The sequence below is a fragment of the Tachysurus vachellii genome, chromosome 7, assembly GCF_030014155.1.
Source record: "Tachysurus vachellii isolate PV-2020 chromosome 7, HZAU_Pvac_v1, whole genome shotgun sequence".
In the NCBI taxonomy this organism is placed as follows: domain Eukaryota; kingdom Metazoa; phylum Chordata; class Actinopteri; order Siluriformes; family Bagridae; genus Tachysurus; species Tachysurus vachellii.
In genome coordinates this window covers 19606173-19633424 of record NC_083466.1, presented here as the reverse complement: position 1 = coordinate 19633424, position 27252 = coordinate 19606173, and the positions used below count along the sequence as shown (strand labels likewise).

At 41.2% G+C, this 27252-nt stretch overlaps 1 protein-coding gene across 2 annotated transcripts; it reads right to left on the bottom strand.

The window, feature by feature from the left end:
* Positions 1-602: 602 nt before the first annotated feature.
* clcn5b (chloride channel, voltage-sensitive 5b) lies at positions 603-27200 on the bottom strand. Of its 2 annotated transcripts, none has more exons than XM_060874801.1 (13): positions 27005-27200; positions 25752-25884; positions 17582-17733; positions 17360-17459; positions 16885-17072; positions 16235-16357; positions 14960-15166; positions 14350-14430; positions 12892-13467; positions 12367-12550; positions 11042-11440; positions 10627-10843; positions 603-3568 (listed from the first exon to the last, which is right to left on the bottom strand). In XM_060874801.1, exons 2-13 carry the CDS (start codon positions 25879-25881, stop codon positions 3478-3480), a joined length of 2448 nt encoding a protein of 815 aa, XP_060730784.1. In that variant the 5' UTR covers positions 25882-25884; positions 27005-27200; the 3' UTR covers positions 603-3477. The 2 variants fall into 2 exon arrangements, with proteins under 2 accessions (XP_060730784.1, XP_060730782.1); XM_060874799.1 differs by having other exon boundaries at positions 25752-25889; positions 27005-27199.
* Positions 27201-27252: the final 52 nt, after the last annotated feature.

Below are 27252 nucleotides of genomic sequence, written 5' to 3'. Positions count from 1 at the left end.
ACGTTGAGGTGAAACAGTGGAATGGTGAGAATCAGACAGGGTAAGGGATATTAGCCTTTAGGCCTGTAGGTCTCACAGTGCTACTAAAGCCACATGAAGAGAAGAGCTGCACCTGAACAGAGAGAATGTGGGTTGACAAAAGACTCGATTTATGGGTTAAAATAGCCTGCGTGTGTGTGGAGAGTTTATGATGTTTGTGAATTTCCCTCTGGGAATCATAACTCAGCTCCTTCAGAGAGGACACCTCCATCACGTTATGACAAAAGCACTGAGCTACTTTAGGAACAAGTGAAAAGAATAGATCGATATCTCATAGAGGGGGGAAAAAATTCTGGACTGAGGCCATAGCTGTAATCCGTTATAGGACGCGCTCTGTAGTTTTCTTTAAATAACGCATATTTTACAAACTCACATATGGGGCCAATTTGCGATCAGCCAGGAGTGCAGATTTTTTTTTTTTTGGCGCAAAACCTTGATTTAACACCAATATTAAGGTCCATTTTATTTCTTAAATGCGTTTTTGATAGACTGAAACATAACACCAGGCGTACCTTGATTACACACACACACACACGCACACTAAAAGAACACTCAGCCCAGAATTATAATGCTTCATATTTATTCAAACAAGTTTCCACAAAAACAGCCTTTTTTAAACACAAATTCCAAAGTGCAGATTCAGCATTTTACAAAATAAATAAAGTAACAAATTCATTTTGTGTTAAAGAATGCATTATTATTGACCTTCAAAACCTTTTTTGGTCCAATTTTCCCAGAATAATTCTACAGTGATTACTGTGAGGTCTCACTCTGCTTTAAGCTGAAACAGTATTAGTTCTGTGATGGGAAGCAGGTTGTGTTCAGCTGTGTGCACGGATGAAACAAACCTACTGATGGTCCAGTAACTCTGAGAGGTGTATCCAACTGTGTATTCGCTCTAGTGTCTGCATCTTCTGCGTTTGGGACACAACACACAAGACTTGGGCTTGTGACAAAATCTTGTGCTTGCTACAACAATTCATTTGCCATGACTCGACTGCTCTGTAAGCGAAAACAGGCGCCTTACAAACAGCGTTTAGCTGCATGCTTTTTTTTTTTGTTTGTTTATCTTCCGGGGTTTGAATGGCACATTTGTTATACTGCAGCTGGATAAAGCACTAACTTGAACATTCTTCTACAGGGTGGTGTGTGGATTTCTGCAGATAAGAAACACAGAGAGGGAGAAGGAGAAGGGGGTATGTGGCCTCAGTCTGTGGCATGTCCTGCTCTAGATGACATTTCATTCAGCCCTGGACTGAGCCCTTAAAGCCAATCAAGGGATGGATTACAGCAGAGAGCTCAGTAACCCGGCAGCAACAAGCAAGCCTCCTTCTAGCCAAATATCTCTCCGTCTCTCTCTCTCTCTCTCATAACCCTCATGCCACAAAAAAGGGACCTTTGTGAATGTGACCCAGCCCCGCTGTTTAATTAACCTTCCCTCCAGCCTCTCCCAGCAACACTCGCCTTGTTTTCTCAGGGGGTCATTAAAGAAAAGATTAATCCCTCGTTCCTGTGCTCCTTGCATGCACATATACAAACATCTACTTTCAATCAGCGGAGGCAGAGATCGTTTCTTTCCTCGCCTTTATTATAATACAATAAAGCAGAATTGGCTGTTGTTGTACGGAAATTGGCTCTCTAAGAGTGGAAGAGGGCCGGGCAGCGGGGAAACGCCGTCGGGGAACATCCTGGCGACCACTAGCCCAGACGAGCATGAGCAGGAACAATAGCTCCTTCGACCTCTGCGCCCTCACTCCTGCTCGCGGGAATTTTAGGGAAAGTAAGCAAGTGCACGAGAGAGAGGCCTCACAGTGTATCTGAAAGGACTTACATGCTTTTAACATTGTGTTAAGGTAGATAATCCTCCGAGTACAATAGAAGTAGAGTGAGCGTGCCGAAGACGGGGAGTAGAGTAAATAATTGTCAGGGAGCTCTCCAGCACTCCGCCTGTGCGCTCCGCCTGATCCTCCTCTTATGTCATTATTGAATTATCACAGCTGCTAAAACAAAAGGATGGAACTGAAAGACATGACGCTTAGTCGAGGTTGTCCAGGGTCATAATGAAAGCCAGCAAGATAAACAGAGGACGGATGATGGACACACCCAAGACGAGACCATCGTGCTGGGAGCGCAGCACAGGAGGAGAAACTTTAACTCTCTCAGACTGCAGTTCTCTGGAGTGAGACGGTGACATGACCTCTCACATGTCCTTGCATTAGGGAGGTAAAGAGAGGAGGAGAAGAGCTGGACAAAAAAGGATCAGAATAATCACAGTGTAGCCATGAGAGTTAGTGAGAGACAGTGACCTCTACTGGCCCGGGCTGGGAAAGACAACACACAGGAACTGTATGTCTAAAGTTGTGTCGGTAAAAAAAAAAAAAGAAAAAAACAGAAATGCATTATGGGTATTCTGTGGCTGATCAGTTGGAGTAACCCACTGCAGTGCAATGAATGTTCTCCAGAATACTCCAGAAAATTTCACGAGTGATCTAAAGCATGTACCGATTCGGGAAAATGTTAATCTGTTTTAGAAAAATTGACCAACTATGTAAAATAATCTGAAACAAATGGCAGAAAAACCCCAAATGGATGCTAGATTGTAGAATTTATTTATAGAATTTATTCTAGATTCTAGAATCTCTCATCCATATATCTTTATGAATGATGTAAACATACAAGTTGACCACAGTGGCTTAAATAATTCCCTTCAACATTTCTAAAAGCTGTTGACGTTCAAGTCACGTTCGCACGTTAAACATTCAGGTGCTGACATTTTAAATTAACACTTCAATTCCGCCATGCGCTAACACAACGCTGTCTTTTGTCTGCATGAGCGTCTGACAGGCCGGCTGAGTGTGAGGAAGACAGAGTGTGTGACTTTTTAACATGATACGCTCTCGACTCATCTCTCATCTACTTCCCACAGCGATTATCTGACCTAGGCAAGTTCAAGCATGTCAGCGAGAGTGAGTGAGAGAAGAGTGCAACCAAATGCCTGACATTCCCAAAATGCCCTTCATCTGCCATGACTTCCCTGAAAGAGAATCCAGGGATGAGATATACAGGATTAAAAAAAGGCAAAGTGTTCACAGGAATTTCTTGTGACAGTCTTTTGAAGAAGATGTGGATCAGTGGTGTGTGTGTGTGTGTGTGTGTGTGTGTGTTACTCAGCATTGCAGTGTGTGACAGCTTCAGGGGAAGCTATATAGAGTCAGATCCTCCAGAAGACAGGACTTCCCGTACAGGCATGTCATCCCACTCTGCTTCACCAACTACGCCAAATCCTCAGGTCATTCACTCAAAAAAAATCTCTCACACACGCACCCACCCACACACACACACACACACACTCCCTCTTTCCCAAAGGTAATTGTGGTGATCCAATCTGGAGTGTGTGTCCATGTATGGAATGGGTTTTAATGTCTGTGGACAATATTTTCAGTTGAAAAGGATGGACTCAGGGTCTCTGTTTGTCATCTGGGCCATGTGCTTCAAAATGTCCTTCTTAGTGATAATCCCCAACAAACGCCTGCAAAGACAGAGGAAGAAAAGAATGAATAAGATCTATTTGATCATGAAATCCACTTAGGCTAGTAATCTGACAGCTCCATACACAAAAAAAAAAACAAGAATGAATGTCTGGAAGAAAGTATGACGTAAGGTATTTGTACACATGACCAAATGTATGTGTGTCTGTGCGTGTGCGTGTGTGAGCGCATGTGTGTGTGGAATTAAGCAGTTTGTCAACCCTCAATCGATCACAGATGCAAGTTCCATTTGCTGGCAAAAAGTCTGGCTCCAGGGAGGGATAGAAAGATAAACAGAAACACACACACACACACACACACACACACACAGTATACCATCTAAACCACTGAAGCCACTTATTTTCAGTCTTAAACAGAATTGCATTATAAATATTCATTATATTTAAATCATAATCACAATGTTTAGTTTCTTCAACTGAATATTAGTGAATGTTGCCATGTTGCTGAGTTTTGAGAACGTTACCTAATTTTCTAACATCAGCTCATTTTTAGATTGACTTCAGTACATTAAATCACAAGGCATCTAGTTTCTAGCAGTCTGTTTGGTTGCGCAGGTGCTGTGATGGTTTATGACAAACAGGGGCTGAGCTACACGCTTGTTCACGACTCACAACTACGATGCAGTCAGAGAGAATCCAGAGTACTGAATATTATCTAGAGCTTGTCTGCTGTTATCTCACAGCGTGTTTTTTGGGCCCAGACCACAGGCTGAATGTTACGGCTGTCCCCAGGATACGTGTATGACTGAGGCCAGTGGTAGTAAGATAACTAACTAAAATACAGTGTAGAGAAAACAATCCCATCTGGATGATGAAATACTACACACACACACACACACACACACACACACACACACACACACACACACACACACACACTGATTGCAGTTTAATAGAGTTAAGAGGAAAAGAAATACACAAAAGCATCTGAAACACATTAATCACTTGCCAGCTATCGTTTTCTCTTAAGCTAAAGCCATTTTGAAATAGTTTATGATACAAATTCCACAACAAGAATAAATCTGACTCCCAGTAGTAAGTCATACATTCCCAACCCACCAAACACACACCTCTGGTTTCTTTTCAGTCATCGTGTCAAAAGACTAAAACTCTTAATAATAATATTGAACTCTCTCTTTCTCTGTGTCTCTCCCTCTCTCTCTTTCTCTGTCTCTCTCCCTCTCTCTCTTTCTCTGTGTCTCTCCCTCTCTCTGTGTGTCTCTCCCTCTCTCTCTTTCTCCATGTGCCTCTCTTTCTTTCTTTCTTTCTTTTTCCATGTGCCTCTCTCTCTCTTTCTTTCTCCATGTGCCTCTTTCTTTCTTTTTCTTTCTCCATGTGCCTCTCTTTCTTTCTTTTTCTTTCTCCATGTGCCTCTCTCTCTTTTTCTTTCGCCATGTGCCTCTCTTTCTTTCTTTTTCTTTCTCCATGTGCCTCTCTCTCTTTCTCTCTCTTTCTCCATGTGCCTCTCTCTCTTTTTCTTTCGCCATGTGCCTCTCTTTCTTTCTTTTTCTTTCTCCATGTGCCTCTCTCTCTCTCTCTCTCTCTCTCTCTCTCTCTTTTTCTTTCGCCATGTGCCTCTCTTTCTTTCTTTTTCTTTCTCCATGTGCCTCTCTCTCTCTCTCTCTTTCTCCATGTGCCTCTCTCTCTTTTTCTTTCGCCATGTGCCTCTCTTTCTTTCTTTTTCTTTCTCCATGTGCCTCTCTCTCTCTCTCTCTCTCTCTCTCTCTCTCTCTCTTTCTTTCTCCATGTGCCTCTCTCTCTCTCTCTTTTTCTTTCTCCATGTGCCTCTCTCTCTGTTTATCCATGTGCCTCTCTCCATCCCCCCGCCTCTCGGTCTGTCTGTTTCTCCGACTGTCTCACTCTCTCAAGGCATGCTGGGAGCGAGTGAGTGTTTGTGAGTGAGACCACGAGTGTGGCTGCTTGTGCTTCTTCTCGTTTGTCTATATTTAATATATATTCTGTTTTTTGTTGTTGTTTTTTGGGGGGGTGGGGGGTTGGGGGAGTGCACTTTTATCTTTTTTGTTTTCCCAGGCCGTTTGCTACCTGTTCACAGGGCAGCACAGCGGCCCCAGGTGAGGGGGCTTTAGGGCTTCTCACGCAGTGTAGTGGGGTGAAAGTTGTGATGTCTGCGAGTTCGGTAGAGAAGGTCACTGAACTGGTTGAGGGACGAATTGTCATTGACTGAGCTCTCACCACCGTTCTCCCTCTTTCAATGCCATCAAAATAAGTGAATATTTCAAATGTCCCTCCATTTATTAGCGATGACATTTTAAAGCAAGTTCTTTCTCGCTATAGAAAACTGGTCTTAAATATTAAAATGAATCCAATTGGAAGCGAATCTCCTTTACTGAAACATGTTGTTTCGTTCAGGAGATTCACCTACATGATTGTAAAGGACGACGCGGAACTAGACTTGGCGTTAAACTATCGAGTGGTATGGTATTTCAGCTATAGAGTGGATGATTTCTTCTTGGTTTTGGACACTTGGTTTTGCACTTGTCCCAATAAAAATAACGATAAGAAGAACGAAGAGAATGAGAACAGATCAGCTATTAGCTATTAGTTATTAGCGCAGTCGGATAGTGGAGGAGTGTGCTGCAGGGCCTGCAGATGCTGGACCAACCTCAACGAAAGTCGGTCCCACACCACACACTGATAAACAGCGATACTGAACAACTGAAAAATAAACAGGGGGCGATGGCAGTGAAAGGGAGACGGAGCATGTAGTGCTAAAAAAAGAAAAAACTCAGACTGAATCAATGACCGTAGACTCCTTAAAAAAGCCGTCTTGGAAGAAGCGGCGGATCAAAACGACACAAAGTGAAAGTGAACTATCTGACTCCAGTACAGTTCTGTCTCAGAGTCAATGTTTTTTATAATTATAATGTAGATGTTTCTAAAGTCGACAAAAAACAAAAGAGTGGTACAGGTTAAAGAATATTTCCCAGATTTAATACAGTTAGCCACAGTACCACACTTAGTGGAGGAGTTGGCTTTTTATTTGCAAATAGGTGATTTTATTTGTACAGAACTTGACTTGGACAGAAACCATGTTGAACCTCATTTACCCTCACGCAATCGTCTTGTTAAAATCGTTAACACACACGAACTAAGTGACGTTTGGAGGTATTTAAATGGTAATAAGAGGCAGTACACTTGGACACACACACGCGATAATGTTTTAACACTATCTTGCCATTTTTAAAAGATGTATCATTTTACCAGCCAGTTTCTCAGACCACAACATGATAAAGTGTTTTTTTATCTTTAACTCTATCAAGCCTCAAAGTGCTCATTGGCACTTAAACACAGTTTTATTACGTAACAAAGATTTTAGAGAAAATTTTTTTGGGATGATTTTAGAGCCAAAAATCTTTCTTTGCCAAAATCCCACCAACCTTGTAACGAATGAAAAGGGCAAATTAAACAGTTTTATGCTCTCAACAGCTCTAAAGAAGTCCTTGAAAGCCTTAGAGGCGGATATAATCAAATTGCAAGAACTACCAGAGTCCACACAAGATCAAAAAATATATACGGAGCTTCTCTCTGAGAGATGGATTCACCTGACTGAAATTCTAGGTGTGAAAGCACAGGGGGCTCTGGCCTGGACCAGGTTCCAAAACGATCAGATAGATACACCATCTAATTTTTAAGTTAATAAGTTTCTAATTCTAATTTCTAATAAGTTTAGAAAAGAAACACGATCAAAAAAGACTAATCCACACCCTACGCTCTGAGGGGGCACTTGTGCTAAACTCCAGGGATATAAGAAAGCGAGCAGTTTGTTTTTATATACAGCTCTACAGAAGTGAACTTGGGCAAGAACACAATTAGGATAGTTGTCCTAGAGGGTCCGGTGCACCTGAGAGTTCTACATTAGCTTCTGACTCTATACCAGGAAACGCACCAGGGATTGATGTCTTCCTGTTGAATTACTGTTACTGTTGTGTTTCTGGGAAGTACTAGGAGAGGATCTGCTGCAGGTAGTTAACAGTTTGGCTGAAGGAAAGCTACCATTGAGTTGTCGCAAGGCAGTCCTCACCCTTTTACCCAAGAAAGGGGATCTTACCGACATTAAAATCTGGTGCCCAATCTCGCTTCTCTGTACTGATTACAAACTGCTCTTAAAGGCACTAGGCAACAGACTGAATAACGTAATGGACTAAGTCACCCACCTGGACCAGACTGCTTGTGTTCCCAATAGGTCCATTTTTGACAAAATATCCCTCATTAGGGACATTCTTGAAATCTCTAAGCTGCTTAACTTTGACATTGGGTTGATCTCATTAGATCAAGAAAAAGCATTTGACGGAGTTGAACATCCTTACCTGTGGAAAACTTTAGAAGCCTTTGGTTTGTGCCAGGATTTTATAAACAAAATCAGGGTTCTTTAACCATGCTCTCCATGTCACTGTAAAGTTAATGGTGGCCTATGCACTCTGTTCAAGGTCAATAGGGGGGTAATACAGGGATGTGCTCCATCTGGCATGTTGTATTCTCTAGCCCACTTTTAACAGATAAAAAAAAAGTACATGGCCTTCACTTACCAAATCATGAGAATGAAATTCACTTATCGGCTTATGCTGATGTGACAGTTTTTATTAGCAGACAAAGTGATGTGCAGGTTTTAATGAATTTGTTTAATGATTTTAATGTATTGTCCTCTGCAAAGGTAAATTGGAGCAAAAGTGAAGCACTGTTGTGTGGAAAATTGACAGAAGGTAAGCCAAATCTTCCTGACAGTCTGACCTGGAAAAGAGATGGCTTCAAATACTTAGGTGTGTTTCTAAGGGATGAGGCAACCACACAGAGAAATTGGGAGGGGGCCATAGAGAAGGTCGAAGGCAGACTCGGAAAATGGGAATAGATAACACCAGAATTGTCGTACAGAGGGCATACTTTAGTGGTTAACAACTTAATAGCTTCCTGTTTTCCTGGCACAAGTTGGCCTGTGTACTGTAGATACGCCTCCGTGTCTTCTGGCCCGAGATACAAGCTGTTCTGGTCTGGAATACTCCTAGGACAAGTTGCATTGGGTGCCCCAGAGTGTGCTGTACCTACCCAAGGAAGAGGGTGGGCAAGGACTGATACACCTGCTAAACAGGACAGCGGCCTTTCTGCTGCAGTTCACACAGAGACTTCTCAATGGTGCAACAACTTCCAGCAGGCAGGCAATTGCATCCACCTTGCAGCACAACGCTGAAGGACTGCAGATGGACAAGAGTCTCTTCCTTATGGACTCTACAAAGCTGGACACTAGCAGGTTACCAGCATTTTACAAAAGCCTTTTTAATGTATTTTTTAAACTTTTTTTCTCACTGCAAAAGGCCAACAAAACTCACTTTCTACTGTACGCTTGCTTCTGGAAGAACCGCTAATCCACGGAGCGCTGTTCGACATTTCAAACAGCAACTATTCTTTTCCTGGACTTAACAGGATACTACAGGAATCAAGTACAATCACATTGGGGCACCTGGTAAACTTGGATGGAGCAGATTTTGAGAACACATATGAGGTAGACACACGTCTGATCAGATTGACACAAACAGTCACTCAACAGCTGTCAAAGTGGAAAGACATTCTAACAGCTGAAGAAATAACACTGCTATCTGAACACTGCAGCAAGGCAGCTACCCCAAACAACAGAGACCCTTTTTACAGCATAACCCTACAGCCCAAACTGGGGGACTAAACAGGACCTTTCTTGGAAGCTGGAAATCCTATGGTTTTAAATTTCTCACATGCCACAGGGAAAAGTTTTGTGTCATGTTTTTTAATAGAAAGGTTTTAAATAAAAAAAAGTTGATACACAATGTACTGGGTCTAAACAAAAATGTAAAACCAGAATGGAGAACACTGTATAAGCCACCGTTAACTGGGTTTTAAAAGGGCAGGAGACCATTAAAAGGGCAGAATGTCCTTTTTGTTTAAACAGGGAAACTGTGATTCATGCTTTTACACAATGTCTTCGATTGAAATCACTATTTATGATTTTACAGAATCCGTTTAACTCTTTTAAGGAAACATTTTCAATGTAGACTTTTATCTTTGGCAAAATCGGCCATCTATGTTAGCAGAAAAAAACCAAAATAGACAGAACTTTATGTCACGATGTTACTGCACTTTTCAAAGCCTTTATCCAGTCAAGTGTGTTGACTGACTTTTGTTTTTAGAATTCTGTTGACGATCTCACTGCCTTTGAAATGAGATACACATTTTTTAAATGCCCCGTTATTTTCTTAGCACTTACAGAATAATCTGTAAAGGAAGATTATTTATTTATATGGTGTGTGTTCTGACTTTGTAAATTTGTTTGCACAGTGAAATAAGTGAACTTTTAAAAATAAAAAACATCTGTGTCTCGCTCTCTGTGTCGGCCTGTTTCTCCGTCTGTCTGTCTCTTCGTCTCTCTTTCTGTCACTACGTCTCTCTCTCTCTCTCTCTCTCTCTCTCTGGTTCTCTGTCCATCTTTCTCTCTGTCTCTCAGTCTGTCTGTCTCTCCATCGGCTGCTGGCTCATGCATGCTACAATATAATCAGACTTCTTGTTTTTTCTAATTTTAGACTTGGCCGTCCTGATCATGAGACAGCTACCACCTGGGGAGCATGAAGACTATCTCTGAGACATATGAAGTCAGCCAGCTGCATCTTTTGCAGCGGAACCCACTCGGCAGACAGTGCCATCCACCCTCTTCCACATGCATAAGCTCACTGAAGTCCATGATTTGCTAGTGTTTGTGATTGATAGGGGGATTGTGGTCTCTCCCAGCCAGACAGCACAGCCATTTTTGTGAATACATCAATATTAGTTTAAATATATATTCAGTCTAAAAAGTAAATGATATTCCAAAAAGTCAAAGAACTCCAGACAATTGACTGAACGCTTTAATGTTACACCAATGGAGTAACATTACTTTCATTTAAATTTAGGTGTTGTGCTGATGCCAGTCATATGTGAGTAAGTGTGTGTAGCTTTAAAGGGCTTATAGAAATTGGACTTATAGGTTTAAATAAATATTGCACTCGCACGCAATCACTTACCCATTCTGTGTGACGAGGCACTGGCGTAGGCCGAGCTTACGGAAGATGTCCACTGTGATGTCCATGGGCGTGTGGTCAGTGATGGCTAGTGGACTGAGGTCCATGATACTGCGTAGTCTGAGGGAAGGAGGACCATCGCAAGGCTGAGCTGGAGTATGTTCTGTAAAGAGGACCTGTGATGCTCCCACAATGCCCTCCTGGATGCGCCTTGCATTATCTGGTAAAGAGGAGAGAGAAACATGAAGATGAGGATATAAAAATATAAAATAAACAAAGCTTGGTTGTGTGTCTAGAGATTTTCAAATACACACACACAAATTATATATATATATATATACACACACACACGCACACATACACACACATACACGTATATTAAAATCTCTAGACACACACACACCTTCGCCCATCTCACCTATTGATATAACCAGGTCCCTCCGCAGCACAAAACCCACCAGCCTTTGAGTCTCCTGGGAGACGACTACAGGGAAACCGCTGTATGATGTATCCGCGATCACGGCCTCCACTTGGTCCACGCTCATGCCACTCTGCATGAGGACAGAAAGTGGAGGATCAGCGCGCTGTGGACGCATTACATCCATGGCCAGGGTCTTGTGCTTAAACTCCTCCTTGGGCTCGAGGAAAGGGTAGCCGTTCAGCCGGATGTGCGCCTCATAGATGCCCTCTCTGCCCAGTGCGTCCGCCACCCACTTACTGGTCATAGTGGCTGCCATAAGGGGCACGATGTACTCCAGTCCTCCAGTCAACTCAAACATGATGACCACCAGAGACACAGTCATCCGAGTTACACCACCTGTACAGGGAAATGAAGCAAGAGGCAGAGAGAAAGATGAGCAGAGAAAGGGGGAGGAAAAAAGAGAACATGATTAGCCATGATGCAGCAGAGCAATGCATAAAACCTTTCACATACAGGTCAAGAGCTTTAGTTAATCTTCACATCCAACAGATTGGAGGAAATTCTTGATCTCAGTCACTTTAACCATGACATGGTTGTTGGTGCCAAATGGGCTTCGTTGAGCATTTCTGGAACAAACTAACACAAATCATCAGTCTTTACAACCGCATCACAGATCACAGGAATCTTGAAAAGGCTGAAATCTTCGATTTGAATTACTAAGTTGATTGTAGCACTGAAACTGTACTTGGCTATATATTATTATATTATTCAAATTTCTAGCTTCTTAAAAATCCTTCAGTTCCTTAAAAAATCAGCAAATGCCTGAAAGGGACAGAGAAACAAATAAAAAATAAATGAAACTTAATAGTGATGAAGGAGTGCAAGCTTTTTTTTAACAAGCACATCAGACTGGATCAGAAGTCCCACAGTCCCACTCAGAATGTAGTTCAGACCACACATCAACGAGATTACATCTACACCAAAACTACAACAGACCATTTTATGAATTCAAACAGCCAAGCAGGCATTTTCCTCATCAGATGAGCTTTAATACATCAGTGGCCTACATTTAACGTCTGTCATGCAGGCAGGCCTCCAGCACCACTTACAAGTTAACCGCAAGTGCCAGGTTGAAGGTTTTATGAGCTGTGAAATATGTGCTGTGGACTTACTGGGTTACAACTGGGCAGCAACGAGCATGGGTAAGGATGAAACAAGCACTTGTAATTAAATGTATGAGTGGGCACATTCCCCTTAGTGGAAAGATGAAATGGGGTGATTTTGTGATGTGCTTTAAAGAAGTGGGTTAGACATAGACATACCCAGACATGCTGCTGCCCCAAGCATGGCGTAGAGGCCTGGAGTGATGCATTTGGCGCTGGATGGACAGCCTCTCAAGATGGACCAGTCGTGGTTGTAGAATACCAGCTGCTCCATGCCGATGCCCAGCAGTCTGCCTGCTATCGCCCCCACCGCCATGCTGGGAATAAACAGACCAGAGGGCACCTACGACAGAGAAGTGCAAACTGGGCTGAGTTCAGAGCTCGATGAGACAAGTACATAATTTCAATATTGTGATGAATGAGTTAGGGGCTTTGTGGGAGTGACACTGGATGTCATTCATTCTGATTTCTTGCAAAAATGGCAAAGGATTATCCAACTTCAACATATGATAATTCTACTTGAAGTTAAAAACTAAAACATTTCCCCAAATGATGTAGAAAAGCTCTCTCTTGCCAATGCTTTCTGCAGAGATTAGGTTCGGTTAAAAAAAGGAGACAGTTTATCAAACACGACTGTGCAAACAGTCTGTCTGAAAAACATTGCTACTGTAGTTGTTGTAATACCTTCATGCCAAACGTAACCACAGTAATCAGCGTCTTAAAGACAAGTGCTAGCGCCAGCTGCCAGATGGCGGTGTACACTCCAGGCCCGGCAGCTCTTTCAGACAGGCCGCTGCTGAAGTTAGCAGCATGACTTAAGTTGGTGTTCACTGCTCCACGAGGCACTTGCGAGGTGTAGTCGCACAGCTGGGATGAGTCGAGCAGGCTGCAGTCGTTGAACAGCTCGGAGATGAGATGGCTGCCGCTCATACGTGTGAAGTCATTTGGAAAAGCCAACATTGCTGTAGCCAGAGCCACCAGCACCACCTCTAACACAGGGTAGTGGCCCAGGCGTGTGTTCTTCCTCCATCTACACCAGGTAATGTTTGCACGGATGAAAAATGCCCCCCATAGACCACCGAAAATACCAAGCAAAACAAAAGGGAAGAGCTCCAGAAGGTGCCATGGGGTGTGGAACTCTACATGGAAGAGGACGAGTTGGCTGTTGCCAAAGGGATTGATGGAGCGTAGAGTGAAGGCGGCTACCAGAGCAGCGAAAAACGAACGCCACATTGTCTTCAAGGGGAAGTAGTAGCTGACCTAAATGGGGATAGGTATACAGAAAACCATCAACTACTTTATTGCAGGAACTAGTCTGAACATAAGAACGATGTTTGGCACTCAGTTAATTGTACAGTGATGGTGTGATGTATTCAAATCCAAAATTATCCAAAATGATTAAAACACAAACGTTAGCGTTTCACAATGATCAACTCAGTCTCTGGATTTGAACCCTATATAAGAATATTAGGGATTAAAAATAAGGAATCAGGATTAAAAAAAATAATCCACATCTGCAAACTTAAACTTGTGTTGTACATGAAAAAGTGCAAATGGTTGCAAAATTACACACACCCATTCACACACACTACAGACAATTTAGAGATGTTAATCAGCCTACAGAGCATGTCATTGGACTGGGGGAGAAAACTAGAATACCTGGAGGAAACCTTACACTGTGGAGGAAAGCATGGGTAGAACATATTACCTCCTCATGCAGGGCAGAGGAAAGAATCGAACACCAACCCCAGAGGTACAAGGCAAAAGTGCAAGCCTTTACATAGAATTTAGTATATTTATTCAATTGACACAATTTTTGCTTCTTCTTAAGAATAAATTATTTGAAAAACAGATATCAAAACTAGCTTATTTAAGCTTTAGTAATAGAACGCTATAATAATCATATATCTGATTTATTGTAATAGGAAATGCAAGATCATTTCGTCCATTAAATATAGTTTCACCTGTCTTTTTTTTTTTGCTTTGGATATAAAAATCCTCATATGTATTAAAGGGTGCCAATAACTATGGAGTTGACTCTACATATTATTGCTGCACACACAGATTCTGTGTGCCTCTGTGAAACAGAATTTTAACGACACGTTAATAATTTCAGAAATAATTAAGTGCTTTAATTCAGACCTCTTCCAGACTGAAGAGAACTCCTCCTATAGGAGCTCCGAACGCTACAGACACACCCACAGCGGAGGCTGCTGACAAAACCTGAAACATTCCAAACACACACACGGACACAAATGTACACATTTATTAGCCTACACGTGTAAAAAAAACAAATAATTACCCCGAACTTATTACCCCATCACAGGCTAATTAAAACACACACGTACTGTAGACATCCGGTTTAATTAAGAAGCATCCGTTATACATTAAACATAATTATTATCATTATTATTATTATTATTACTTTCATTTCCATTCCGGTGTAAATGGAGCTAACTGAAGCAGTAAAGTGTAGCTATCTGCCTGCTCAGTAATCTGTCCAGCTCGGTTAACATTTGACGTGTACTCTTACCACCGTGTCTGGAGCAAACGTCTTTATATTATATTACTGTTTCTTGGCTTAAAGCACAAAGGGTCCTGTCTTCTTCTTCATCCGTTCTCGAATCTCTCCCCATCCACTTTCTCCTTATCTTGTTGTGCTTTACCTCAATCTCCAACCCTTTTCTTCCTTATCTTTCTATCACTCCTCTCCATTTCCCACTCCCTCCTGCCGCTGCCCCGTGTCTCCTACCTCCCTCCTCTTGGCCTCGTTCTTGCGGTACTTGGTGAAAAGATGGCAGAGGATGTTTCCACAGCAGCAGGCCACATGCACTAGAGGACCTTCTTTCCCTAGACTGAGGCCTGAAGACACGGCCAGCACGAGTGTGATCGTTTTTATCACTAGAGTCCATTTTCCTAAGTAGCCCCGGATTATAAACCCACTTAGGATGGTCTTTATCTGGAAGAAACACAGAGGGAAAGGTTTAACACAGGCACGATTCTGTACTCTGATACACAACGACTTGATACAGGACAGAGTAATGAATCAGTGTCTTGGGAAATGCATGATCGTCAGCAACCTCTAATCCATTAATCCACACAGGATGATCCGTGAAAGGGAGGAACTTAACATTTTTGCATTCCCTGGATCATCATTTGTGTGACAGTGTCTTGCTCTTGGCAGGAACTGAGTGCTGAAAAGGATATTTTTTGGTAATGGATCATTCTGAGCTTAACGATCTCAGCTAAGACAGAGGAGAGATTTCTTACAGTCTTAAAGACGTATGCTTTAAAACAATCTTTTACTTTAAGACTCTTTTTTTCCACACATGAAGGGATATGGCAATCTGGAATATTTGTGTGTGTGTGTGTGTATTATGCAGATAACGAGATTTTAACATCTGCAAACTTGTTTGTGTTTTTTTTTTCCTCTGCCACTTTTGTTTCAGAAATCAAGCAAACACCCATGAGTATGATACTCTTATGCTGCTAAAACACGCCAATGCTTCTTTACGCAATAGGTAGAGCTTTTTTAAGAAAACGCACATGCACGCACACACACACACACACACACACAGCATTTTAGCCAAACTGACTGCAATGTAAAAAGTGCTAACAAGCCACTAATATTAAAGGCTCTAGATAGAACTCACCTTTTTAAACACTTTATTGTAAGCATGTACAAAGTAGCAGATATATTTAAATTCCTGATAGGTTCTAGGTGTATCAGACATTTGAGGTTTGTACCAAATACAGAGAGATTTCAGATCAAATCTATCCGAGTGTTTGCGTAACACACATGAGAGAAATCTGACCATTTGTACAATGATGCTAAGAAGTTAACGTGGTCAGTATCACATTTGCCTACGTTTAAGTAGGAGCTAAGAATATTCACTTAACCTTCATTTTTTTCCAATTTTAAATGAAGAACATTCCAGATACAGATACTGAGAGAGAAAAGAAAGTGTGTGCATGTCCAAGTGTCTGACGTTAGTGGGTGAGACAGTTAGACACACAGGCATCTCACCTCAGGGATTCCTGAGCCGCAGGCATAAGGGGCGAAGGCTCTGACGAGAACCACAGCCAGGTATGAGAAAAGCAGAGCCCAGGTCACATACAGCAGATAGTTCACCACATAGGCACTCGCCCCCTAGTGCACACACACAGAACAGTACCATCATTTACCTCTTAGTGTGTGCGCGTGTGTCTACACATAATGTGAATAGCACATACATTGTGATATGTTGTAAATATACAAAGGAAAAAATTTCTCCTTAGTTGTATGACTGTTTTAATAATAGTGTAAATATGATGTAATATATCCAGTGATTAACACCAGAATTAACACCAGCATGTTTTAGATTATATCCACTATGTACTGCGGGCTGGAGGCCTGACATTTTAGACAAGCAAGTAAAAATGAAGCATTGCTTTCACATCCTGTTGTGGTTTTGAACTCGACACCACTAGAGGGAGTAACTACCACCACACATCACACCAACTAGATCTGAACTTCATAGCTGACTCAGTAAAACAGCCAAACCTCTCTGTCTATGTGTATGTGTATTTTCAAATAAATACTGACAAAGCTTTTCCCCTCTTTATTACATGTGGTTGCACCTGTGTGTAAGAACATAAGCTATTGGCCTGCCTGTGTTTGTGTGTATGAGCTCACACCTTACTGACTCCCACCGTGAGCTCGGCCCAGCTCTTCCAGTGTGGACACTTGTCTCTCTCCTGGAAGGTGGTCTCTTTGGAGTTCCAGCAGCAGTGCTCGTGGTTGAACCAGAAGCCGTTCAGACACACTCCCTCTTTCAGGTCTGTTAGCCAATGAGCTGTGATGTCTATGCCTCCAGCTAGTGCTCCTGGAGTGGGGGGGAGAGAGAGAGAGAGAGAGAGAGAGAGAGAGAGAGAGAGAGAGAGAGAGAGAGAGAGAGAGAGAGGGAGAGAGAGAGAGAGAGAGAGAGGGAGAGACCTGAAGCATCTGTATTTCAGTATTCTATCAATTTCAATGCATCATCAATACAGACATAACTAGTAGAAATTGATGATTTAACCACTGCTGAAGGTAAGTAATGCTAATCAACCAGTAGTCAGGAAGAACAAACACATTGGTGTGTGTGTACTACTTAACACTTAAGGCATTACTAACCAGATGTGAGGCCGATGAGGAGCATGAGGAGCCAGCCAGAGAAAGCATCACTCACACTCAAGAGGAGATCCAGTACAGACTGCCTTTTCTTCTTGTTGATCTAAGAGAGAGAGAGAGAGAGAGAGAGAGAGAGAGAGAGAGAGAGAGAGAGAGAGAATGCTTGCTTAAATCACCCCTTAAACACAGTGTAACTCTGGCCCAGGTTGTGTCCCTCACGCTCACCTCTCTGTGACGATCTCGGTCCTTGGATTTCTCCCTCACCCAGTCGATGGTGTTGAAATCATCGTATGTTCCCACTGCATGCAACCCATCGTCTAACAGATCCAGCAGCTTAACAGTGCCATTGTGTCCACGGCCTCCTCCTGCACTGTAGCCTGAAAAAACATCATTCATTTTAAATGCACAATGTCATATAAGCGCAAATGTGGCATCAGTGGAAAAACACACTGATCTATCTACTAAAGAGGAACAGCTCAATTTAGATCTGACTCAGAGTTAAAGGAACTGTGCATGACCAGATCACCACAAATATGGAAGCCTTTATTACCGCCACATATACAATAGAGCACAGTGGTATGCCCTTTCCTTCGCGTATCCCAACTGAGGAGGTTGGGGTTGGAGCGCAGGGGCAGCTATGATACAGAGCACATGGAGCAGAGAGGGTTAAGGGCCGTGTTCAATGGCCCAACAGTGGCAGCTTGACAGTGCTGGGGCTTGAACCAGTATGAGCAGTGTTAGACAGTCCAGACCAATCAAATCCCAACAGGAAGTGTATGTATTTCCAACACTCAATAAACCCAAAAGTAGATGCCTAACAAAAGACACAACAAGAAAATGTGAAATTCCCTCATCACTGCATGGGACTGGGTATAGAAATAGCAATAGGAATAAAGATTAGCTTGAACATGGAGTTGTTTAAAGCCAGGGATTGAAAACTGACTAGACTGTCAAGGTTACTATCTAATTTCCCACTATGTTCATACACCAAGTCAAATAAAGATCATGTGGCCTTGCAGGATTAAACAAAGGTACACATGCAAGCTTATTGACTAAAGGCTTTAAGACGTGCCAAAAAGTTTCAATCGAACAAGTAGAGCAGGCTCGGTGATGGGCAGGATGAGTGACATTAAGGGTGTGAAAGCAATGAGTTACAAATATTGGCTAAAAATATCATGATAATTAACTGCACCTCATTAATTAAATAATCTCCTGTACCGTACAGATTCATACAAAGTGTTTTTATGGGAAGCGTTTAATACAGGCACATTTTTATACAGGAAAATCTTGATATTTAAAAGATTTGTTGCACAAAACATTAGCGTGTTGGTTTTTTCTGATACACTGATACACCTCCATGTCCTTTATTTCCTCAGTTCTCTTTACCAGGATTTTTTGACAATTATGCAAATTATAAACATTCTCTCCACTTCCTTTTTGTTAACAGAATCTTTATGCACATGGATCTTATGTTTTGTGATCAATAACAATGGCCCGGGTTCAGTAACAAATCCGGATTTTCCAATATTTGCAGCTCCCCCTGTCCTTAAAATAATGCAGGACAATCGTAAAAATTTTCAAGAAATGAATTCTAATCAAACAGTTTAATAATACATGAGGCTTTTATACAAAACATCTTGATATTTCATACAGGAAAATATTTATATAGCATTTGGCCATGATCCTTGTACACTGTAGTATCTTGTGGAGCTGAGCGCTGTTCAGGAAATATTTACAAAATGAAGAACTGAAAGTGTTGAGAATAAAAAAAACAAAAATATTAGTGCACTAGTACATTTTAACAGCAGGAGTTTAAGACAATGGATCTGTGTCAAAAATGATCTGATCTGGCTTAACTTTATTTTTTTTTATTAAATGTCATATTTAACTTATTGGTAGGTCCTGACACAACATCTCATCACTCTGTAATTAGACACTATTGTAATTGTAGAACTTCCAGCTCTGCTCATATGCCCTGTGAGGAATGTGAAGCCTAATGCAATATGTATTCAGAACAGCTTTCTTGACAAGACTGTGCGGTTCTTCATAATGTAATCGAATTAATCGTGAAGTTTAGTGTAGCGTTGCATCAACTCTTTAACTGAAACATAAGTCTGGTAGCTAGTATGATTCAATTCAATTCAATTTTATTTATAAAGCACGTTTAAAATCAGCCTGAGCTGGCCAAAGTGCTGTACATAGAGTTAAAAGAAAAAGGGAAAAAAAGAGCATAAATATAAAAGAACACGTACATATTACCGACAATTAAAAGAACAGGAAAAGAGAGGGGTTTTAACATGTATTTAAATTCAACAAACGTAGAAGCAGTTCTGACTGGTGGTGGCAAGCTATTCCACAGCTTAGGGCCCGCTACAGACAGGATCGTGGCACAAGATCGCAATCTTGATTCATTTCTCATAATATTTTGAGGACAGAATATGCATTTAGGCAAAATTTTGCCTACAACAGAACAGCATTATTCCTGTTTTTCACTATATTACCAATCACCAAAGATGTTGTATAACGTGACACACACAGTGAGTGAGTCTAGACAAGCCAAAGAGGAGAAACAAGGTCAGAAAGGTCAGTGTAGAGATCATTTTAAAAAGATCTCAAATGTCGGTCTGTAGTGAGAAGGAATACATTCGAAATGAAAGTAAATCATGTACAAACATTAAAATGTCTGTGCATTATCATCTGATTATGAATCATGGCTGCAGGAGTCAAGGACAAGTTTCATACCAAAGTGGTTTAGGAGTGTCACTGTCACAACATCAGCCATTAACTTTATATATAGAACTTTGGGAGGAAACACTGCACATGATTCCATTTCAATAGCAAACTGTAGTTACTTCATAAGAATTCAACCATTCAAAAACATTCATTTATTTTCTACCGCTTATCCGAACTACCTCGGGTCACGGGGAGCCTGTGCCTATCTCAGGCGTCATCGGGCATCAAGGCAGGATACACCCTGGACGGAGTGCCAACCCATCACAGGGCACACACACACTCTCATTCACTCACGCAATCACACACTATGGACAATTTTCCAGAGATGCCAATCAACCTACCATGCATGTCTTTGGACCGGGGAAGGAAACCGGAGTACCCAGAGGAAACCCCCAAGGTACGGGGAGAACATGCAAACTCCACACACACAAGGTGGAGGCGGGAATCGAACCCCAACCCTGGAGGTGTGAGGCGAACGTGCTAACCACTAAGCCACCGTGACCCCTCATTCACAAAAATTTGCTAGGAAAATGTAAATGACATGTCCTGCAACAGTATACACACACATTATTCCTTTTTAAAATTGGTCAAAAAAAATATTTAAAAAAAAAATCATAATAAATTATATATAAATATTCTTTTTTAATAATAATATTTAAAAAATTTTTTTCCTGTGGTCCTGTGTTTGAACCCATTCATATTAGATAATCATGTGAAATCAGAGCCACACAACCTAATCTTAAATTGAATTTTCTTAATTTTACACTATGCAGTAAAATCGAACACATTTCTCTGCCCATCTGCCCACCAGTCATCTTGTGTCTCCCAGAACGTCTACCCTAAAATCTTCAGTTCCTGGTATTAGTTCCTATTCAACACATTTGAAACATTGAAGAGAATTCTCGTACATGTGAGCTTGCACATTTTAATATAAATTGTAAAATCCACACACTGATGAGTAACGTACATACATGGCTATTAGAATTAGATCCAAATATGAGAACAGCTGCAGTCACTAAACATCTGCTACCACTAGTATAAACTGACTATGTATAAAGATCATCATTGGACATTACCAAATGTTTATCAAATGTAGTTTTATATATCTTTAATTTAAAAAAAACTCTCAAGACACTTTATTGTGATATATTGGAGCTTTACAGACAGTAAGTTTTGTCAATCTGTGCTATAATAAATAGTTCAAGTTCAAGGACTCTACTGGAAAAATTTAATACTATCATAACAACATAGATGAAGCCTTTATTTTGGATTACACATGAGAAGTGTTGAGATAAAACACAAGCAAAGACATTCATATACTGTAGGTTCGAAGTACCCGAGAATTAACCGGATGTCCACAAAACATATTGTAGCAGACAGTTGAGTTTTGTAGACAAAAGGGTCAGTAATCATCACACAGTTCAGTTAAGATATGACAAGGACAGAAATATTAAATACAGGATGTTCCAAAGGTCTCTCATACATAGAGGACATTAACACCTTTTTTTTTCTTATTTTTGCCAAATTTCAAATTTTTTTTTTATTCAGACAGACAGCTTCCTCTAAGGCTAGAATCACAATACTCTTAAAATCGCCAAGGAGCTGAGTGGGAAGCAATAAAATCGTGACACGTTAATCGTCCTTGCAGTTTGCTGTTTATTCTCCATCCATTTGAAGATTGTTTTAATATAGCAATGTATAACAGTGATTTGCTCAAGGTCAACAATACTGCTTCTCAATGAAAATATTATTATTATACAGTGATGATACGGTCAACCAAAAAATGTGTGCTTCTGCACTCACCCCCATGCTTCCAAAGCTACAAACAGGTGTTTTAACCTTACATAATTACTGACACCCCTATTCTCACAAGGTCACGTGACATACACTTACTGTAACATGGCTCCTACACAACTCTTATTCGTCATTTCCTGGTATTACACAAAACCACCCAACCTGGGGAGCATGGGAAACGGCTCGCTTTGGTTAACAGCTTTCCTTATGAGACTACTACATCAGAAATCACACCAGTGACCTTTGGCCTTGTCTGGCCTATGATGCTGATGGGATCGGCCCACAGGGAAGCAGGATTTGTGGGAGAGAAGAGTGTGTATGTGACTCCCTGCATGACCTGTTGTAACTGCTGTGTTGCAACAAGACTAAAATTCTGACTAGCTGTTTTTCCTGGAACTCAAAGAACAGAAGGAATGAAAACGCAAGTTCCTGAACCCTAGAGTGGGAGTTAAAAAAATAGCAAAACTACAGTGTGCTTAACCTCCTCAGTGTTATCCTTCTCATCATCATGTGTGATATAGATGTAACTGTATTCAGCAAAATATGAATATCAAATTTCACTAAAGATATAAAATTTTGTTTTAAACCTGACTATTGAATTAGGGGGCAAAAGAATAGTGATATATTGCTTTGCTGTTGTGAGTCACCCTAACCATTCTGTACTAGACATTTAATGGCAGTGCTATGTCAGGGGTAGAAGGTCAGATCCGGTAGGAAATGTGTTCGTACACACCAGTTAATATATTACATAAATCATCAAAGAGCAAATTTAGGCATAAAAGAAATCTGGCTACATGATGAGTTTCAGGAAAGTAAAGATAGCAGCCAATGAGGTGAGAGGGAGAGAGGGAGAGAGAGAGAGAGAGAGAGAGAGAGAGAGAGATATTATATATTTAAATATTATATATATATTAAGGTTATATATTAATAAGGTTTTCATTTGGTCATGTGTTAGTAATAAAAGCTGTTGGCTGCCTGCCTGAAAGCAAAGACCACATTGTTTGCATATATTTGCCAAAACAGAAAAAGTAATAATTAAAAGTAATGTTTTTGTACTATATATTTATACAAAAAAAAACCTGCTCATACATGTTATTATTCAATCAGCCAATCACGTAACAGCAGCACAGTGTATAAATGTCATGCAGATACAGGTCAAAGGCCTTCATCAGGCATGAAACATCAAAATGGGGAAAATGTGATCTCAGTGACTGAGAATAGAATAGTTGTTGGTTTTCTCAGTGGCCAATCTGTAATACATTCCAGCCTCAAAAACACATTAAAAATGAGATCAAATTAAGTGAAGAGCTGTTTTTTTATTGTTTTGTTTTTTAACACCAACCACCTGCCCTTCAAATGCCCCCACAATCATAATTGTACAGGATGATAGTAGACCCCCCCCAAAAAGACCCCCCCCACACACACACACACACACACACACACACACACACACTTCTCCTCTTGTAGCCCTCTGATCTAGGCACAAATCACTGTGATCTAATCTCACTGCAGGATGTAAAACACACCACAAAAAAACTCAATACCTTTACAATACAACGAAAAGGCAGAATCAAAAGCCATAAAAACCCTTCCCCCATCTTATTAATTACTTTCTCCTTCTTTATCTAGACATTGACAGAAAAAAGAGGAGATCATTTCTACTGACTAGGCAAGGACGAGGTCACTGTCGCACCTGCTGCCAGTCGCTCGCTCACTCACACCCCCGCCAGTCGCTCGCTCACTCACACCCCCACCAGTCGCTCGCTCACTCTCGCCCCTGCTGCCAGTCGCTCGCTGCCAGTCGCTCGCTCACTCTAGCCCCTGCTGCCAGTCGCTCGCTCACTCTCACACCCCCGCCAGTCCTGCTGCCAGTCGCTCGCTGCCAGTCGCTCGCTCACTCTAGCCCCTGCTGCCAGTCGCTCGCTCACTCTCACACCCCCGCCAGTCGCTCGCTCACTCACACCCCCGCCAGTCGCTCGCTCACTCACACCCCCACCAGTCGCTCGCTCACTCTCGCCCCTGCTGCCAGTCGCTCGCTCACTCTAGCCCCTGCTGCCAGTCGCTCGCTCACTCTAGCCCCTGCTGCCAGTCGCTCGCTCACTCTAGCCCCTGCTGCCAGTCGCTCGCTCACTCTCACACCCCCGCCAGTCGCTCGCTCACTCACACCCCCGCCAGTCGCTCGCTCACTCACACCCCCGCCAGTCGCTCGCTCACTCACACCCCCGCCAGTCGCTCGCTCACTCACACCCCCGCCAGTTGCTCGCTCACTCTCGCCCCTGCTGCCAGTCGCTCGCTCACTCTCGCCCCTGCTGCCAGTCGCTCGCTCACTCTCACACCCCCGCCAGTCGCTCGCTCACTCTCACACCCCCGACAGTCGCTCGCTCACTCTCACACCCCCGTGTGATTCAGAGTGTCAGTGACAGAAGGAAGAAAAATGAGGAAGGAAAAACTGTGACTGGCCTCATTCAGGCAGACTAAACACCACTTCAGTGCAGAGAGTGAACTTCCTTGTCCTGTAATGAAATGTATTTGACATCACAGGAACAGTATCTTTCCCCAGACAATCGCCCTGATTAACAACTCACCATAATTATATTCCCCGCTTCATATCTATAAGTACTGCATTATCAGAACTGTCAGTGATCACATTATCCGTGTATGTTACACACACTGCTGCTGCTGCATATTGCACAAAAGCAAAATATTACACAATACTGTTATTAGCACTACCATGCACTTCTCACACTTTATGTACATAACTGACTAGTCAGATATTCTGTATTCATATTTAATACTCATAATTTTTGTATCACATCTTCATTTCTTGTATAGTCTGTATTATCTTGTCTTGTATAGTATAATGTTATTTATGTCTGTACTTTTGAGAGTCACAAACAGCTGGAACCAAGTTCCTTGTGTGTGTCAACATCAACACACTTGGCCAATAAACCTGATTCTGATTCTGATTCTCTTTTTAAAAAAATCATGATATGGTTAGTCTTTTGTTAGGATATGATGACAAATGAACAACAATCTGAGAAAATAATAATAATCTACAAGTTCATAGATTATCATTTTACCATTACCACATGTAAATACTTCTTATGTGCTTAACTGTAATTACAAAGGGTCTTATAAAAGTGCATCACTAATATGTGCTAAATAACTATTCTGCTAGGCATTTTCCCTCTGTAAATACTGAGTTTTTTAGGCCACACATACAAAAGCATAGACATGCAGTGCCTGTTTGTGTAAAAAAAATAAAAATTAAAAAAATAAAATAAAATAAAATAAAAATAAGAATTACAATTAAAAATATGATTTACTTGTATAAGAAGTGAAGGAAAAAATATACTGAAAATAATATTCATTAAAATATGAAGTATGAAACAAAAACAAAAAAATAGTTTCTGAATTTTAACATTATTATATTATTTGTACTGTAAAGTATGACTACAACAGACTGCATCAACACGGGTTAATGCCATTTATTCACTTCATCTGTTGTTGCTTTTTTTTTTGTACATGTGCCCATTTTGTCATCTCATGATTTCGTATCCTGGCAAGATTTTATCTGTCTTGCTGGAGAAAAGTTAATCTGTCAAAGAAACAAGATATTCTGGGTGTATGTGCAGAATGAAGAAGAGGAATGAGAAAAAGTTAAAGAGAATCAGCTTTCTGTTCGACTCAAAAAATCTTCCCAGTTTTCCACTGAATCATCATCATGTACTGTTCCTGTCAATGCTCCAACTGCACACATTAAGAGAATATTCCACTCCATTTATGTTCAGAATATAGCCAATCCCACATGAATCTACAATAACGGCTCTGGGTTAAGAAGAACAGAATTTCTATGCTGCGTGCGTACCCGAGTTGTGGTCCCACTCGTCGTATGGCAGATCTTCGAGGAGATCCTGAGCAGTGCCACTGAGGTCAACCAGGTCATCATCACTGCTTCCACTGTTGTAGTTATCATTATAGAAGCCACTGTTCTCCATCTTCTGTCCTTATACAACACAAACAAGCAAACAGGATTATGATAAGTAATCAGTGGCACACTGTAATAAAGTAATGTCATTAATGTAATAAAGTAATGTCTCATTAATGTCTAAAGTCTGGGAATGTTTGAGGAATCCTGGTTTAAAATGTCCTTAAAAAATGAGATGAACTTTCAACCTAATGTGTACAAGAATCAGGAAACTCATTCAAATGCATGTATAGAACTGAGTAACATTTGTGAGGCAGAAGTTATATATTAAAGGTAATGAAACATGGATTTGAAAGAGCAATGCCAAGTACGGACACAACAAACACACTTTTTCCAACCCTATAGACACTTTTAACCCAAATGACTCACACACCACAAGCCGGATCAATAAAAAAAAATACATTAAAGGAACTCCAACATGAAACACAGTGCATGTCTTTATATTGGAGTATGTGTGACGTGTTTAGTGATGGTGGTGTTAACGCTGCATTTTCATTATTCCTGTAAGAAATTAGCAGTTGTCTGTTGCTCATATCACATGAAGCTTGTTTTCCAGAGATGTGCTGTATAATGGAATTACTGAAATCCAACATAACTGTAAGATATGCAGGAAACAATGAATTGGAAATCCTAGAACGCAAAGCAGTATATATGTACAGTACATATGCCAGGGATTTGTTTGGCTCAGCTAATCAGTAACCTACAAGATGACTAGTGTGGTGGTGTTTGGCGGTGGTACTAGTATGAACAAGCAGAGTGTACAGATGAGTATCTGGACTAAAGCGCTGCTGCATCTTTCTGTTCATGGCAGAATGACACAATGAAGTAAAACACAACTGCCACCATAAGAAACAGCATTGTGGGTAATGTAGGAATCTGAGCAAACTCAAAACAACTGAACGTGCACGTCATTCAGAGACTGAACTAAATGTCAGTAAATCACATGAAACTGAAGTTACAGTACACAAGGATTTCAAATGGCACCGAATCAAGTTGACCATCCAACATTTTACTTCCTAATATAACATCAGCGTTTAAACACACCAAATAAAAGTTGGAAAATAGTAGAAAGTTAAGTTGGAGTTAACTTAACTTAAGTTGGAGTTTCAAACAGAAACCTTTTCTGTACATACCTTCTGTAAGTGCTGCGTTTAGAGGCGTCACAGGATCACCAGTGCTTCAACTTCCATCGTGTGTGTGTGTGTGTGTGTGTGTGTTTACGAGTCCTCTTCCCCTTTCACACTTCCACCACTAACGCACTGAAGAGTTATAAATCTGTAACATTATCCTATGACCGTTTTTACGCACGACGTGTAGCTTAATCCTAGGCTGAAGACCGACTAAAACTTCCTTCCTGACAGCAGCAGCCTTGCGTGTCCGA